At 45.0% G+C, this 15,181-nt stretch overlaps 1 protein-coding gene across 3 annotated transcripts in view; it reads left to right on the top strand.

The window, feature by feature from the left end:
* Window positions 1-15,181, top strand: part of Chn2 (chimerin 2) — a 267,201-nt gene that overhangs the window by 234,400 nt on the left and 17,620 nt on the right. For all 3 annotated transcript variants that reach the window (XM_034519345.2, XM_076913323.1, XM_076913324.1), the window contains one exon: window positions 3,701-3,778. In XM_034519345.2, coding sequence (XP_034375236.1) covers window positions 3,701-3,778 — 78 coding nt within the window. The remainder of the gene's footprint in view (window positions 1-3,700; window positions 3,779-15,181) is intronic.

The raw sequence follows: 15,181 nt of genomic DNA, 5'->3' as shown, positions 1-15,181 counted from the left end.
ACCCATCCTCTCTTTTCTTCATCTGACATCCCATTGCTTTCTTGTTACTGGACACCTGCCTAGATGCAAGATCCTGAACATGGAGAAAAAGAACAGAGAGAGAGTCTCAACATTATAGAGAAACTCTTATCATTATAGGAGGGGAGGGGGAAGCTGGATGTAGTGAGCGTATCCATCATTTATAACTGCACTTAACTACCTAGGGTATCTTGAGTAGAAGCCTCTCCTAAGAGAACATGGGGAGGGCAAAAGCCCCTCCGTACCACGCGCCAGTCTGCTTATGTTAAAGTGGCCAAATGGCAAGGCTTTGTTACGTGTATTTAATACAATAAAAAATAAAATTTGGTCGTTGGTGGAAGGGGAAGCCTACATTTCCTTAGTTAGAACAGACTGCTCACCTGCCAGATTTGAGACCTTGGAATTTAAACTCATTGTTCACGTGTTCTCATCTGTAGAATGGAAGGAATTAGAAGAGCACTGCACTTATAAATCTTTAGTGAATTCAAACATGAAATGTATCTAGCACAGGATCTGGCATGGAGTAAGCACACCTAGATATTAATGTAAGCCAGGCAAGCCCCACAGGAGGCGGGCCAGGCAGTATTCATCAGTGTCCTTCAGTGATCACAGCTGGGTTTCTAGTGAAGCGAGAGCATGAGCTGCCAAACAGCTTACACCACAGCCCCTCAGGACAAAGACTGAGCTGGCCCAAATGTCAGCAGTCCAGGGAGAAGCCCAGGTTTACGCAGAACACACAGAGAAAGTGCCTGGAACAGGCAAGAGCAGATCAGAAGATTTCTGTCAGCATCCAGTGTGTGTTGGGGACAGTGCCTTGGAGGATGTAAAGGCTGAGGAGCTTCCTGTGATGTGCAAATAAAAAGCCCTGTGGGAGGTGTTTCCTGCTGGGGGGTGCAGTGAGAGTCCCAAGAGATTCTTGTAAGCATTTTTCTGTAGGAAGAGGGTGACTTGGGGTTATCTCTGAAGCTGCCATTCTCTTGAGAAGCTTATGTTCCCTGTAAAGAAGACTCACAGAAGGACTGTGTGTGGTGCTTGCCTGTGGCTGAAAGCATCTTGTGTTTGGGCAAAGGCTCTGGAAACTGTCTAAAGAAGAAGTCACTGTCATGAACAGAAATAAAAAAAAAATGCTGGTTATAAGTAATCACACACACACACACACACACACACACGAGAACAAATTAAATCTCATCTTCAACCAGCAATACACCACAAGGAGGAGGAGAGGCTCTTCTGCCCACTTGCCATATAAAGGGTTATTTAATCTGATTCTCAAATGGTATAATCAGACACTTTGCCTATCACACACTGAAGAACTAGCTCTAGCATCCAAAGGTCTCTGTTCATTTACTAGCAATGAAGATTTGAGAAAGGCTCTTTTCACTTGGCCTCCAAGTTTTTACCTTTCGGCTAAGCCTGGAAACACTTGTAAGGTATAGCAAACCTCCATTCAGCTCCCTCAGGGACAACTGAACTTTAGGAGCGGATCAAGGAAAGGAGCCATGAGGAGAGAGCAGCCTTGGGTGGTCCTAGTCCTCAGAAGCTGGGTGTTGAGGCAGTGATAAACGAAGAATGGAACCCAGGAAAGCAGCGCACTCCTTCAGTGGGAGGTCTAGGAATGTTTTCTCAGCAAAGGTGGCCTTTGAGTTAGAATGGAATGTCGTCGGTGTGTTTAAGTGCAGCAAGACTCTAAAGGAGAGCACGAGCTACCACACGGAGAAGCTGAATATGCCGGGAAAGAGATTTTCTAGGATCTGTGGGGGGAGAGAAGACGAGCTGCATCCTGACAGCAGCAAAAGCTCACAATGCCAGCAGCACATGCTTCAGCGTGAAGAAGCGTGTGGTGTTTCCTGAACACAGGGAAAGGAAGGCATGGTTGCCGGCAGCTGTGCTGATCACAATGACTGAGAGAACGAGAGGAAGAGGCAGAGTTAGTATCTGAGGTAGTATCTGGGGATGTGGATACAAGATATAGCAGCTGAGTACCATATCCCAGAGCTCAGGGGCTGCAAGCAGATGTTTTCCACTCATGTCTTGATTCTGCTACTGATGCGAGATGCATGTCCTTCAGCAAATTGTTATCTCTCAGTGCCTCAGTATTTTTTGTCCAGAAAATGGGCATAAATATCCCAGCCCTCATACCCATCTGCTGGAGAGGAAATGAGTAAATGCACTTCAGTGTATTGTGAGTGTTGTTTGACCCAGTGTAAGTTCCTGTGTGTGACAAAAACTCCAGCTGCTGTTTCAGATAAAAGGCAGCAAAATGAAATGGGTGAATGGGCTTCTAAACCAAGCTGAAAGGATGGGGCATGGAAGTGGAGACTCACACAGGGAAAGGACTGGTCTCGTGAATTGCCACAGGGCAGCTTGGAGGGGTTCTGCTCCAATTCCAGGCCAGGTCTCATGAGACAGTGAAATTCTAGAATCATCCATGTCTCTGCTCATCAAGCCGTCTGCCTTCTCCTGGCTTTCTAGCTCCTAAAGTATTGATTCTACTGTCTGTCTGGCATTCGCTGCATTAAAGAACTCCCAAGACGTCACAATCCCCCACTTCTATCAATGGAGAGACTTGGAACCAGAAAGTGTGATCCCAAAGGAGCCCATACAGTGCTTTTTAAAAGCACAAAGGGCATGGAGGTAGTCTGAGGTGCTAACAAAGTGCTCATCTAAGGTGCTTTGTTTTAAAGAAAAACAAGAGATGTTTGGGTTTTAGTTAAGGAAACTTAGTACAGTTTATAGGATTTCTGCACAGTAGGGGAGATGGGGGAAGAGGGAAGAATCCTGCAGTGTGGCAGCCTGCTTCTGGCCTTCTGACCCTCTCACCTCAGAGTTGGCTGATCCCAGAACCAAATGCTTTGCAGTTCTTTCATAAACTGCTTGGACTCACGACTGTTGCGTTCGATAAATGTATATGACTAAAGATAAGGTTTTCACGTACCAGACATTTATAAAACAGATGCGACTTTATCACTTTAAGATTAAAGAATCATCTGGGTTTAAAGGTTTAGTCGGCTGGAGGTCAGCCCAGAATGAGGTTCATAGGCCCAGAATAATTGGACACAGCTTTGACTTTGAACATCACAATGCCCCTGTGTGTGTGTGTGTGTGTGTGTGTGTGTCTGTGTCTGTGTCTGTGTCTGTGTCTGTGTCTGTGTCTGTCTCTGCATCTATCCCTGTCTGTCTGTATGTGTTTGTGTATCTATGTGTGCTGCAAGCTTTGCTGCCTCCGTGGGTCCCCTGTGCTGACTGGATATTCTGGGAGTTGCTATATATGAATGTGTTCTATTGTTCCAGGCACATGCCAGCCTTAAGAAACAGCACAAAGCAGGCCCATCCCTATTCAGCCAGAGCCCCCTCCATCCTCAAACAGTCCCTTCCAGGTCACATGCCTCTCAGGCCTTTACAGACAGAACACAGCTGCCTCAAGTCTGCTGCCCAACGTTAGCGGCAGTCCCAACACTGCTGGCTCCAGAGAGCTTTTACAGGAGAAACCCAGAAGAGCTGAGAACCAAGCGCTATGTTCTCTCAGGAACTGTGGTTGGAAAATGAGAGAAAATGCACTGTGCTTCGGAAATCCAAGCCCAGCAGGAAGCGCCAAGAGCTGCTGGCCATTGCATTTGGGGTAAAGGTGGGACTTAAAGGTGGCTTTCTCTGGTCTCCTCTCAAGCTCTTTGCCTGTTCACAGATCTCTTCACTGGTCCGAAGAGCTGCCCTCACACACAACGACAACCACTTCAACTATGAGAAGACACACAACTTCAAGGTAAGAGTCTGCATCCCTTCTGCTGCCCTGAGAAGGGGGTGGCAGTGGGAGGGGATCTCTGATGACTGCCATCTGGTCATAAAGGCAGGAGGCAGCAAAGTCCTTGGTTTTCCACATAACCCTGCTGCCTTGTGTCAAAGTGGAGGCTGGAGCAGCTGGCTCTGCGCTGCTGCCCTTAATACCTGCATGGATATTGACTTGGGTCTGGGACCCAGGCCCACTTCCTCTTAAGTCTGACATGGCCATCGAGAAGGAAGCACAGGATGCCCAGTTGGTGGCACTTAGAAGTTCAGGCTCTGCACAAAAACCAGCAGTGCTTTTTCCACCCTGAAGTGAGGTCACTGCTGTCCACGGGACAGTGCAAACAGTTGTCCAGTTCATGACTGCTGTTCTGTCTTTTGTTCTGTGATTCTAAGTAGCTTGTTTCTGTGTAGACAGCTGCAGATGTCCTGAGGAGAGGGCCCATTCACTAGCTTGTGTGTGTGTGCTTTGGAGTCAGGGGCACTCGAAGCCTGGCTAAGCTTGACCCTGTCCTCCAGACTAAACAAAAAGATATGGAGACCCAGTGGGAGTCCCTCCTTTTAGACCAGCTCTGGATGTGAGCTGCCACCAGAAAGTGAGGGCTGGCTCAATTTGCCCTGCTATGTTGTCCAAGAAGTGTCTGTAGGGGAAGCCAATGACAAATTGTGAGAATGGGAAGTTGCTGTGGGGCAGAAGGGCAGGATCATGTTAGGGATTTGCCTCAGCGGATGGGTGATGGCATATGAAGCTGGGGGGTTTTCAGAAGCAGAATTCGGGAAGAAAAGACTAGGCAGAGAATCAGACTGAGGCTTGCCCTTCTCTGTTGGTTTCTGCTTTCCTTCTGAGACCACTGTCTGTGGGCGTGAGATGGAACAGCAGGGAAAGGAAACCATTTCTGCTGCTTCGTAGAAAGGGTCAGCCCTTCCTAAGGATCTGTGTACATCTCTCCATTTCTATTCATGTTAGTCTGGTCTGTCTCTCTGTCTCTGGGTTTGGAGAGCAGGAAGTTCAGGCCTTTCTTTGCCTGCTATCCTTAAAGGAAGGAAGCCTTCAATCCTACGGATGTAGCCATGGGGTGGAGAACTGTGTTCATGGGGTGTCTTCCATCTTAATCTCTCTCCATTACTGAATAGCAACAGGTCTGATTTGGAGCATGAAATGTCCACATTTATTTCCTCCTTGTGATTTTCTATTTTAACCTCTGTGATCTTCACTTTCCTTAAGACAGTATTTCTCTGACTTTTGGCAGAAACCCCTGTTTTGGGTATCCTGTGGGTGCACTCCCAGGCATGACAGGATGGGTCTTGCTGGATTTGCCAATCCCTTTCCTTCCTCTCCAAAATTCCAATGACTTTGCTCTGAAGATACAGTTTGAGTACCTTAGTATGACATAGCTTCTTGGTGAATACACCCCATGAACTAAAGACAAGTGAATATAGGTGATGGGTACTTTCAAAACCAATGCCAGTCTGTTTGAACTTATATCTCTGAATGGAAAATTACTTTTAAGATACTTTGAAAAGGATGATTGAATCTCATTTCCTAACTTTGCACCCAAGATGTAGTGGTAGAAGAACAAAGCACTCAGTGTGCCATGGAAAGAGAATAAAACAAACAGACTACATCCTGTTGCCCCAGGGCAGATCCATGAGACAGGCAAGAGCATACCTCTCTTCTGTGGCTTATACAGACATCTTTAAAACCTTTAAAGCCCTGGAGGAGCTGCGGCCACTAATTGTGACTTCAGTTATACTGTTCCTGCCTCTATCTTCAGAGTGAGCAGCTGAGGCTGGAGTGGACCTCCACTGTGTTGTTACTCATTCCTTCCATCCTGGGTTCCTTACTCTCTTCCTTCTCTCAGCTAAGTACAAGAATGTTGGGAACACATTCCAAAAACAGGTCCATGCTGTAATTACAGCCATGGGGCTGTTAGGAACAAGTCACTCACTTAAGAAAGCAGGTTTACCAAGGGTCCCACTAACTACTTGTAATTTGTGGTTTTTTACCTTAATTTTACATCTGCTTTTCATTTATGTTCCTAATGGATTGTAATCTGGATCTTTCTTGGTTTACTATTGGAAGATAATTATGTGCATATCATTGGGTCATTGTTGGATAACAAGAATGCACACTTGTGTTTTTGTACTTATCAGCAAATAGCTTTGACTTAAGCCTGTCTGAATTCTTACCTGAGATAGGAATCTGTTAGCAGAGACTGCCACCTCACCTCCCAACAGGCCTCCTTTCCCAGTCATGTCTGTTCCTGGGGTGCAGGGGGACCCTCATCCATGGCATATGTAAGAACTTCTTTATGGGGAATGACCAGGAACTTTCCAGGCTACACAGCACTGGGAAAGCACTCTTCTCAGATGCTCCAGGAACAGAGGGTAGCTGCTTTTCCAACAACACTGCATAGAAATGAAATCCAACCAATGTAAAAGCTTTTAGAGTCTTGCCTCCCATCATGCAATACTTAAGTACTTTACAAACTGCTTGCTAACGCTGTATTGGTTCCCTCAAAGCTGGGGTTTTCTAGAGCCCCTCGCACCTCAAAGACAACAGTGAAATGAAAACTCCAACATGAATGAAAATTGTCTATAGAGGAATAGAAAGGGCTTCCTCTCTGTTGTTGGCTGGCAGGGGAAACGCTCTTCTGTGCATAGAATGTTGAGGTGAGCAAACCCCCAAGCCCCAGCAACCTGAAACCGTGTCCTTCCATACCGTCAGCACACAGCAAAGCAGCTGAAGACAAGTACTCATGACGACTCCATGATTTCTTGCAATGTGCTTAGCTCCCTTGGCTTCAGTTTCCTCACCTGTAAAATGGGAGCATTACAGGATTTAAAGGATACAGGTCAATCAGCAGTGAGCGCCTCTGCTATGCCCACTGCTTTTCTTTGCAGCGAGCTCATTAAACTTGATTTAAAAAAAAAAAAAAAAAGACACATGTGAATGATGTGTCACTTGTCTGTCCCTTGAGTCCTGTTCATTTGATGGACACTTCTACTATTGACTATTCATCCTGTTGTGGGTCTCACACTTCTCTGTCTTTGGTTTTTTCTGTGCCTATTTTTTTTTTTTTTTTAACTTTATGTCATCACTTTGTAGGCTCTGGTTTCCACCCACCATTTCCTTTCCTCTCCTCTTAAATAGGTGTGACAGGAAACAAATTGAAGTCTAATGATGCTATTTCTTCCATTGAATTTAACCATGTACCTGAATGTCTCTAATTTGTTTAAAAAGTAGGTGAAGAATTGACATTGTCAGGCCTGGATTCCACTGTGTATTTTCCACCGTTTTCAAAAAGTTGTCATATCTATGAGGACTCTAGTAAGCTCCTACCTCTGCCATCACAAACAGCCCCAAACTTGGTAATTTAAAACAACAGCAGGTTATGTTCTCATAGTTTTAGATGCCAGAGTCTACAGCCCAGTGCTGTGTGCCTAATGCCCTAGAGTAGCATTGGCTTCTTCTGGAGATGCTCCATGCCCTCACCTACCTATCCATGTGGCTGGCCATTCTTGGGGTCCCATTGGTTCATACTCCTGTCTCCATCTCTTCATATCACCGTCTTTGTCCTTGTACCCTTTTCTTAAGGTAGGGCTGCGCCAGGCCAGCACTACCTCTGTCTAATTATATCTCACAAGGCTTCATTTCCTAACGGCCACATGCTCAGTGACCAAACGTTGGGACGCAGTCGCACTTCAAAACATAGTGCAGCCCATTCCAAGGACTTTATTATTGATATTTTTAGGAGCCTTAAAAGGAAAGGACCTCTTCCTCATCCTGAGGGTACATTTGCATCCTCCACATGAGCTGGAGCCTGCCACTTCAGTAGAGCTTTCAGGCCACAGAACAAGGTCTTTCAATGGTCACTAGTGTCTACAAAGTGTCAGGAGGCAGCACCGCTGAAGGCCCAGGGTTAATCATTTAACATCTTTAAGGTTTTCAACAATTTCTTTTTTTTTTTCTCCTATTGATGCTTCATTGGTCTGACAGAGAGTGGAGAGAGTTCATGATCTCTTTATTAAGCATGCGTTCATGAATAAGAGACACAGTGAGAAGCCTGAGGATCTTAGTACAGCATCTGGAGTATTGCGTCTTAAGTGTGTGTTTTCTGTGGTTTGTTCCTATAGAGAATGTATATATTACCACTGTATACATTAAGGATCTGGCGTGGCTATTAGCTCACATTAAAACATGCGGTTAGAAAGATCTCATTGTGTAATAGGTGTGGCCCTATACAAAACAACAAAAAAATGTGAGGTACCTTGTTAAAATAGTAGTAAGAATGTCAAGACAGGACAAGAGAGCCACTGGGCAAGACAGCCTGTGACCACTGTGCCATCTCAGAGCTAGGAATGCCCCTTAGCAATGTTCACACGGAAGTGTGGTTCATCTTTAGCCACACTCCCACCCCCTGCTTCTCATTTCATGGTTCCTGTCTATTGTGTAATTCCATTGATTCCTCTCCTGAGACCTGTCATCACTAATGAATAGACCCTGGTTCCTCCTCCACTCCAGTCTTTCAGGTATTCTTTCTACTGCTAGTACACATGCTGATTTTGTTTGTAAGTCACCTGGTTTCTGCTAAACCTATATAGGAAGTTATTCAAAGGTCCTATCTTAGGTCTCTGTGATTAATTACTATTGCTCTACATGTAGGACCTGTATCAGTCAGCTGTCTATCACTATGACAAAATACCTGAGAAAATTTTACTTAAAAAGAAGAAAGGTTATGTTTTTTGTCTCATGGATTCAGAGACTTCAGTGCATGACCTCTTGCTTCTGTCATTCCTGGGGCCTGTGGTAAGACAAAATGTCGTGGATCAAGGTACATGTTGGAGCAGATATGCTCACCTCATGGCAGCCAGGAATATCAAGTTGTAAGGGACTAGGCACGTCTTCTACCGAGGCTTGACAGGGCCATCCAGTTAAGGGAAATGGATGCAGTGGCAGGCACCAGAGTCAGAACAGCCTCTAACAGCTCCCACTGTTAGAGGTCCTACATGAAGACCAAGCTGTACGTCTGTTGGGACTTAGCCCTGTGACCCCTTCATCTAAAGCAGTGGTTCTCAACCTAAGGGTCGAGATCCCTTTTGGAATTGAATGACCCTTTCATGGGGGGGGTCACCTAATCAGAAAACACATATATTGACACTATGATTTATAACAGTAGCAAAATTACAGTTATGAAGTAGCAACAAAAAAAATTGTGTGGCTGAGGATCACCACTATATCAAAGGGTCACAGCGTTAGGAGGGTTGAAAACCGCTGGTCTAAAGGAAGCGTGTTCACAGCAGTAATTTCAATCAAGTGTGTCAACCGTTTTTTAGGGAAGGGCCTCGTGAGAGCAAGTGTCTGACTTGGAGCTTGTCTCCCACCTAGCTGGTCTGTATGTGCACCTTAGGATGTCAGCATCAGCATCACTGCAAACCCTTCACAGACCAGCAGAGCCCAAGAGAGAGAAAGGCTCTGATGCACATCCTACCAGGGCACCCATATTAGGCCACACCAGGACATGGCTTAGTCACGAAAAGCTTCACGGTGTCAGTTATCAGCACAGAGTCTGACCCTAGCAGGTCCTCAACTGAGTTTAATTTTTTATGGACTTTGTCTGGATCCAAGGAACACAAAATTCAAAAGGACTGTTCCAAATGACTAAATGCCTGATTCTGCCACTTTCCATCCAGAGAAATAAGTCCTTTGTGTTTTGTTTGGGACACGAGAGTGAGCACCAGTGGTCACGATTCATACTAGGGGACTCCTTTTGAAACTTCCCAGAGAAGAGAGCACTTCAGCCATTTATGCCTTTACTCCACCAATACAGAATACAGGCTGTCTGGGTGCCAGGTGCCAGAAAGTGCTGAGGGAGACAAGAGCACACTCTTCTGCCAAGGGCTTCACAGCCAGGACCACAGAGGGACATTTGACATCTGGTGATGGAGACGTGGTTTTCATCATACCAAAGTGTACCAATAACATACAGAGAGGCTAGGGATGTGGCCAGAACAGCACCCACAGCAGAGTTATTCATCCCTCTGTCTACATTACTGAGGAAGGGAGACCATGCTTCAGGGAATGGGGGAGCCACCCAAACAATCACCAGGTCTGACCCTGCTTAACCCTGCTGTGGACCTCGGCAGGAAGTAATTGTTAACCAGAAGGGAAAATTAGCACAAGACTATCTCAGTTCTGTGAAAGGCTTCATTCCCAGTGATGTGTTAGGAACACAACCCCCTCTTTTCTAAAGCACAGTTCCACTTCCAAACCCTCTCCTTCCTACACTTTAGTTCTTCTTCCAAATGTGCAGCTGCTGGGCACCTGGCAGCTTGACCAGCCACGGGGGCATCACCCCCGTCTCTGTTCCTGCTTTGGAGTTTCTGGTATGAGTAACTTAACTTCTGCCCTTAGAACCTTTGCTACGGAGGGTCTGAGGGCTTCCCTTGGCCAGGGAACCCCAAATTGTCGGTCTCTCAGAGGCTGGGGTGGTGATCGTGAAGCAGAGCCCTTGCTTGCAGTTCATCAGAAGCAGTATTGTCAACAAGGCCAGGTCTCTGAGCTTTACCCTAGGACCACATCTTTAATCCTGCTTTAAATGCCCGACCGACTCTTGGGATCCTTGGTGCCCGTGAGAGCCTGTCTCCGCACAGCATCTGTGCAGCGAGCCTCAGTGAGCGAGTGAGTGAGCAGAAAGTGTCTCTGTTACAGAGCCATAGCTCCCTTCCGCTATCTCCTTACATCTGAGAAGGTTCACTTCAAGGTCAGAATTTCATCTGCTCCTGTAGGAAGGAAACACATGAGTTCATTGTCACACGATTGTGGGAAACAGAGTAAATCTCGGGGGGCGGGATCAGCCCTCCGCAGAAACCTGCACACCTTCACTGTGCTATCAGCTTTCTGGATGACTGAGGCAAATGTGCTTCCCCACCTACAGTGGACCCTGGACCTCAAAAACAAAACAAAACAAAACAAAACAAAAACAAAAAAACAGACACTTGAGTCTAGAAGGATCTTTTGCTAACCCAAGCCCCTCTTCTGTGCACATTAAACAACCTAGAAAATGGCTTTTGCCCTGTAATTCTTTTCCAAGTAAAATGAAAGAACCAGGTTCCTGTTTTTAATATGAATAATGGAAGCAAAATGACTTTGCTCTGTATCAGTGGTCTCAAGCTTGTATCCTCCCCCCCCCAAACCAGGAACCACTAGGCAATGTCTGGAGACATTTATGGCCCATCCTTTAAGGGATACTGTAAGCCCCTGGTATGTAGACAGCCAGAGATGCTAGGGGAAAAAAAATAAATCCCTGTAGTGGCCAAGACAGCTGCCTCCACACCCAGGAATTTTCTAGACCAAAAATGTTAGCAAGAGTAAGGTTGAGAAATTCTGATATGAACTGATAAGAAAAACTAAAACCTTCTCACCACAGCACATCATAAATAGTATTTGCTTACAGATGGAGTCTGGGCAAGTTGATTGTATGTTTGGGCGGTGTCTATACTGCCCCAGGAAAACATTTGCTCCAAAAACCACTGGAGAGACCTGCTTTCCAGACTCAGCAAAAGTGAGACAGTAACATCCTGCTCATTTTGAAAGAGCCAAGTGGGGATGCCTGCTGTCTGTCTGGGACTTTCTTGACAGCTCTTCTTCCTCCTGTTTTTATTATGTGCCCGTTCCTGGACCGTTTGTCAAACATACCTTATCTCTGGTAATACCATCTTGTTTGGTGTGGTTTTTAAATTCCAGGCAGACCATGCCCAGTATAATAGTCTTGGACAAACATTCTTCCTGTCTGGAGTATTTTCTTCCTGTCTGGGGTATTTTAGTTACTGCCCTCAAGTTTGCAAAAATCGTTTGTTCTTTTTAAAAGATACTTTTGAAAAAAAAATCAATAGATTTCAGAGAATGGAAAGGGCTGCTTGGTGACTTTTTAAGGTGTTGGGGTCTTTCGCTGAGGTAACAGATGTTGGACATCAACCCCAAACAGCGTGACTGGGAGCACACCCTCAGCGCTCGCTCGCTGGAGCCTGATCTCTCCTCAGGTTCCAAAAGAAAACAGAATAACACACCAGCCACAAAAATAAACAGTGGCCCATCCTCAAAAGGAAGTTGGGCAGTGGGCCTAAAATAATGTTTGTCTAGCTCAACGTTCCCCTCGTTCAGATTTTATTTTACTTGTGTGGGCTAAGCAAGGACAGAAAACGACTTGTCCCTTGTGGAGTTGCCCTGCGTTTTGTTTGGTCTTGGGACTTAGGATTCGTGTTAGGGGAAGACATGGGTTAGATAAGGCAGAGGGGAAGAGCACTGTAGAAAGTTGGTGTGCTGGGCGACTTTGTAGACACTGGCAAAAGCAAGGCGTAGTTGCAGTTTGGCCCCTATCTGTGTGTTGTAAACACTGAAACTGCTTTCTCCAACCACTGGACCTTGCCTTTTGACTTTTGTCCCCACAAGGTTCCCGATACACTGGATAAGATTGAGGCAGCTTTGATCATCACTCTGTTTACATCCTTCACAAGCAAAGGATGTGTTTCAACATACAAGCCCACCCCCTGAGGCCTGAGTCCACCTCCCAAGGCTCAAGCCCATCCCACAAGGCCCAAGCCCACCCCACAAGGCCCGAGTCCACATCCCCAGGCCCTCCACTATGCTGTCACATCTTGAAATGTCATCTCCAGTTATTCATCCCTGTGTGCCCCCCTGTCAACAGCAGTGTTCCCTCCCATTCACTGTCCCCAATATGGTGAACTTCTAGTTATATGTCAAAACCCCACACAATCATGTTTGTCTTTTTTCTTGTAAGATTTGGTTATTCTCTCCATTATCTTGGCCTGGAATGCCTCACATGTTCAAGTACATTGCCTGACATGTGATCATTTTTGTTATCTATTTATCCTTATAGATGACAAGGTCCTTGAGTGCAAGGTAGGCTTGCTTCTCTGATGTCTTTCAACTTTGTGTATATAAGGATAGGGCAAGGTTCCAAGCAGCAATCTGCACATGAACCAGAGATTCACAGGAATGATAAGGCAGTGGGAAGGTCAAAGGTGAATGTGATAGGATGCCTTTCACCCCTCCATCATCCTCCCGAACTAAGTGAACAGCACACCATTCTGAGGTGTACCCATCACTGCTGGGTACCAAATACATTCTTCAAAGTACACTGCGGGTGGTGTTATTTCTCTTTGATTTGTTCATATTACAGTTAGCAGGCAGCTTTTGTAAATGCTGTAATTATTGGGTACAAAGTCCCGTTCCTATAACTGCATCTCTTTATCAGTTTTTTGTAATACATGTTGAAGTCATTATAATGGTGGAATTGTCAACTTTTACTTTTAAATTTTTTTCATGTTTACTTTAGATCTTTGAAATTGTGTTGTCATATTCATGTAAGCTCAACATGGTTATATCTTTCTGGTAAAATTCACTAATTCTTAGGCTGTTTTCATTGCTTAACATGCAGATAGGTGTATCTGACTTATTGGGTTCGCTTGGCTAGCTAGCATTTGGGAGGGGAATCTTTTTGGTTCTGATATTTCTCTTGGTGTTGTGTTTTGAGAGTGTTTCTTGTAAACATTTGTTAACTAGCATCACAAATCTGTTTTTCCTGAGTGTGGTCATTAGAGAACTATAAATATTTTACAAAAGCTCACTGGTTTTATTGCTTTTTCTCTTTTCTTACTTCTTATTGCTGTGATCAAATCTGTATGTCATTTGTCCCCTGTGTGTATTTTTCTTAATTTATAGATTCTATGCCTTTATTCTGTGTGCTCAAAAAATCCACAGTGTGTGTAATTACTTAAAATGTTCTTCAGTTAATAAATAGCTCTTCTTACATCTCCCAAACTGTAAGATTTGTGGAATGCCTCTGCTTTTTTCCGAGTTCAATCCTTTTCATCTCCCATTCTATTTTGGAATCACTAAAATGATCCCTCTTCATGCTCATGTCTTATGCAGGTAGATCTGAGGGACCAGCCCATTTTCTTCCTTTCGCTCACCTCTGTATCCTGGCTAGTACTCCTTTCCCTGGTTCACGCCATGCATAAAAACATATCCTTTATTTCTTTGCATGAGGCTTGAAAATCCTCACTGTCTATCAGAAAGTATTAATTTACCCTTCTCTATAATCAAGTGGGTATGAAAGTCAGACTCACGATGTGATGGAGTTATACTATGATCTGTAATCTCATTTTTGCTGAAGAAAAAGTCCGTCTTCACCCTAATTGCTATCCTCTTCCAGGTAGGTGGTTTGACTGTTGTTCTATCTTCAGCTCTCAGGTTTGAGCAGTGTCTCCGTAATCTGTGTTAAATCAGATTGTTTTTATTTACTTTGTTTGAGACTCATTTCACTTTTCTTAATCTGATGTTTCCAGGCCCTTTACTGATTCTGGAAAGTCTTAAATATTATTCTCTTCCAGTACTGCATCCATCCATTCCCTACCCCACCCCCTCTCAGTTTCTTGGGGTCCTCATGCCTCTATGTGCATTGCCCTGTTCTCCATCTGCAGTGACTTGTACCAATCCTATTGAGAGTTCACCTTGCCCCAGTGACTTCTTCTGCCTTTTAAAAATACTGTCTCTTGAGCCCACAACTCCCTTGTACTATCCTCCTTCCCTGAGTGACATCATAGCCAAGCTTCTTTCTGCAGTACTGGGGACCAAAACTAAGACCTCACTCATGCTAAGCTGCCACTGAACTGCATTCTGAGACTTCTTTCACTTTTTATATTTTAGTTCCTGCTGTACTTTTGGTTTTGTATTACAATTTTCTTTCTTGAGAAATCACATGCATAAAATGGGATGTGATCACATAGAGTCCCTTCCTGGGGAGTTATTGGCAGTTGATAACTATTGGAAGGGGAAGAATCTCCTTTTTGAGGGTGGAGCCCCTGGTAGATTTCCCATACTCCAGCAATGGCCCTGTACCCATGCACAGTGGGCAGAACTAACTGGACGGAGTGGGTTTTCTTTTGTTTTTAGAGATGGCCTTGCTGTTGCCCAGATGAACTTTGACCTTTCAGTTCTTTTTCTTCAGTCCCCCATGAGCCACCAGGCATGACTAGCCAAGCTCCATCAGGCCTGGCTTGCCAAACTACTTCACAGATTTTCCTATATTTTTCTCTAGTTCCTTGTTTCCCACTTGTTCTTCAGCTCAGACTGAACTCTTAAGTCTGGGTTCAGTCTTCAAAGAGACTATTCCTGATAAGGTCTCCAATGTCTTCCCTGTACCTAAGTCAGTATCTAGTACCTCCCTATAGGGCCCCTTACCAGCATTCAACATGGTAGCCCACACCTTGCCTAAAACAGTCTCCACCTGCTGGCTTCTGAAATGGCCTTATTCTCTTGGTCAGCTTTAATAGTGGGGAATGGAGGGCCAGACACAAG

The sequence above is a fragment of the Arvicanthis niloticus genome, chromosome 15, assembly GCF_011762505.2.
Source record: "Arvicanthis niloticus isolate mArvNil1 chromosome 15, mArvNil1.pat.X, whole genome shotgun sequence".
In the NCBI taxonomy this organism is placed as follows: domain Eukaryota; kingdom Metazoa; phylum Chordata; class Mammalia; order Rodentia; family Muridae; genus Arvicanthis; species Arvicanthis niloticus.
The sequence above is the reverse complement of the archived record's forward strand: the minus strand, read 5'-3'. Positions and strand labels throughout refer to the sequence as shown.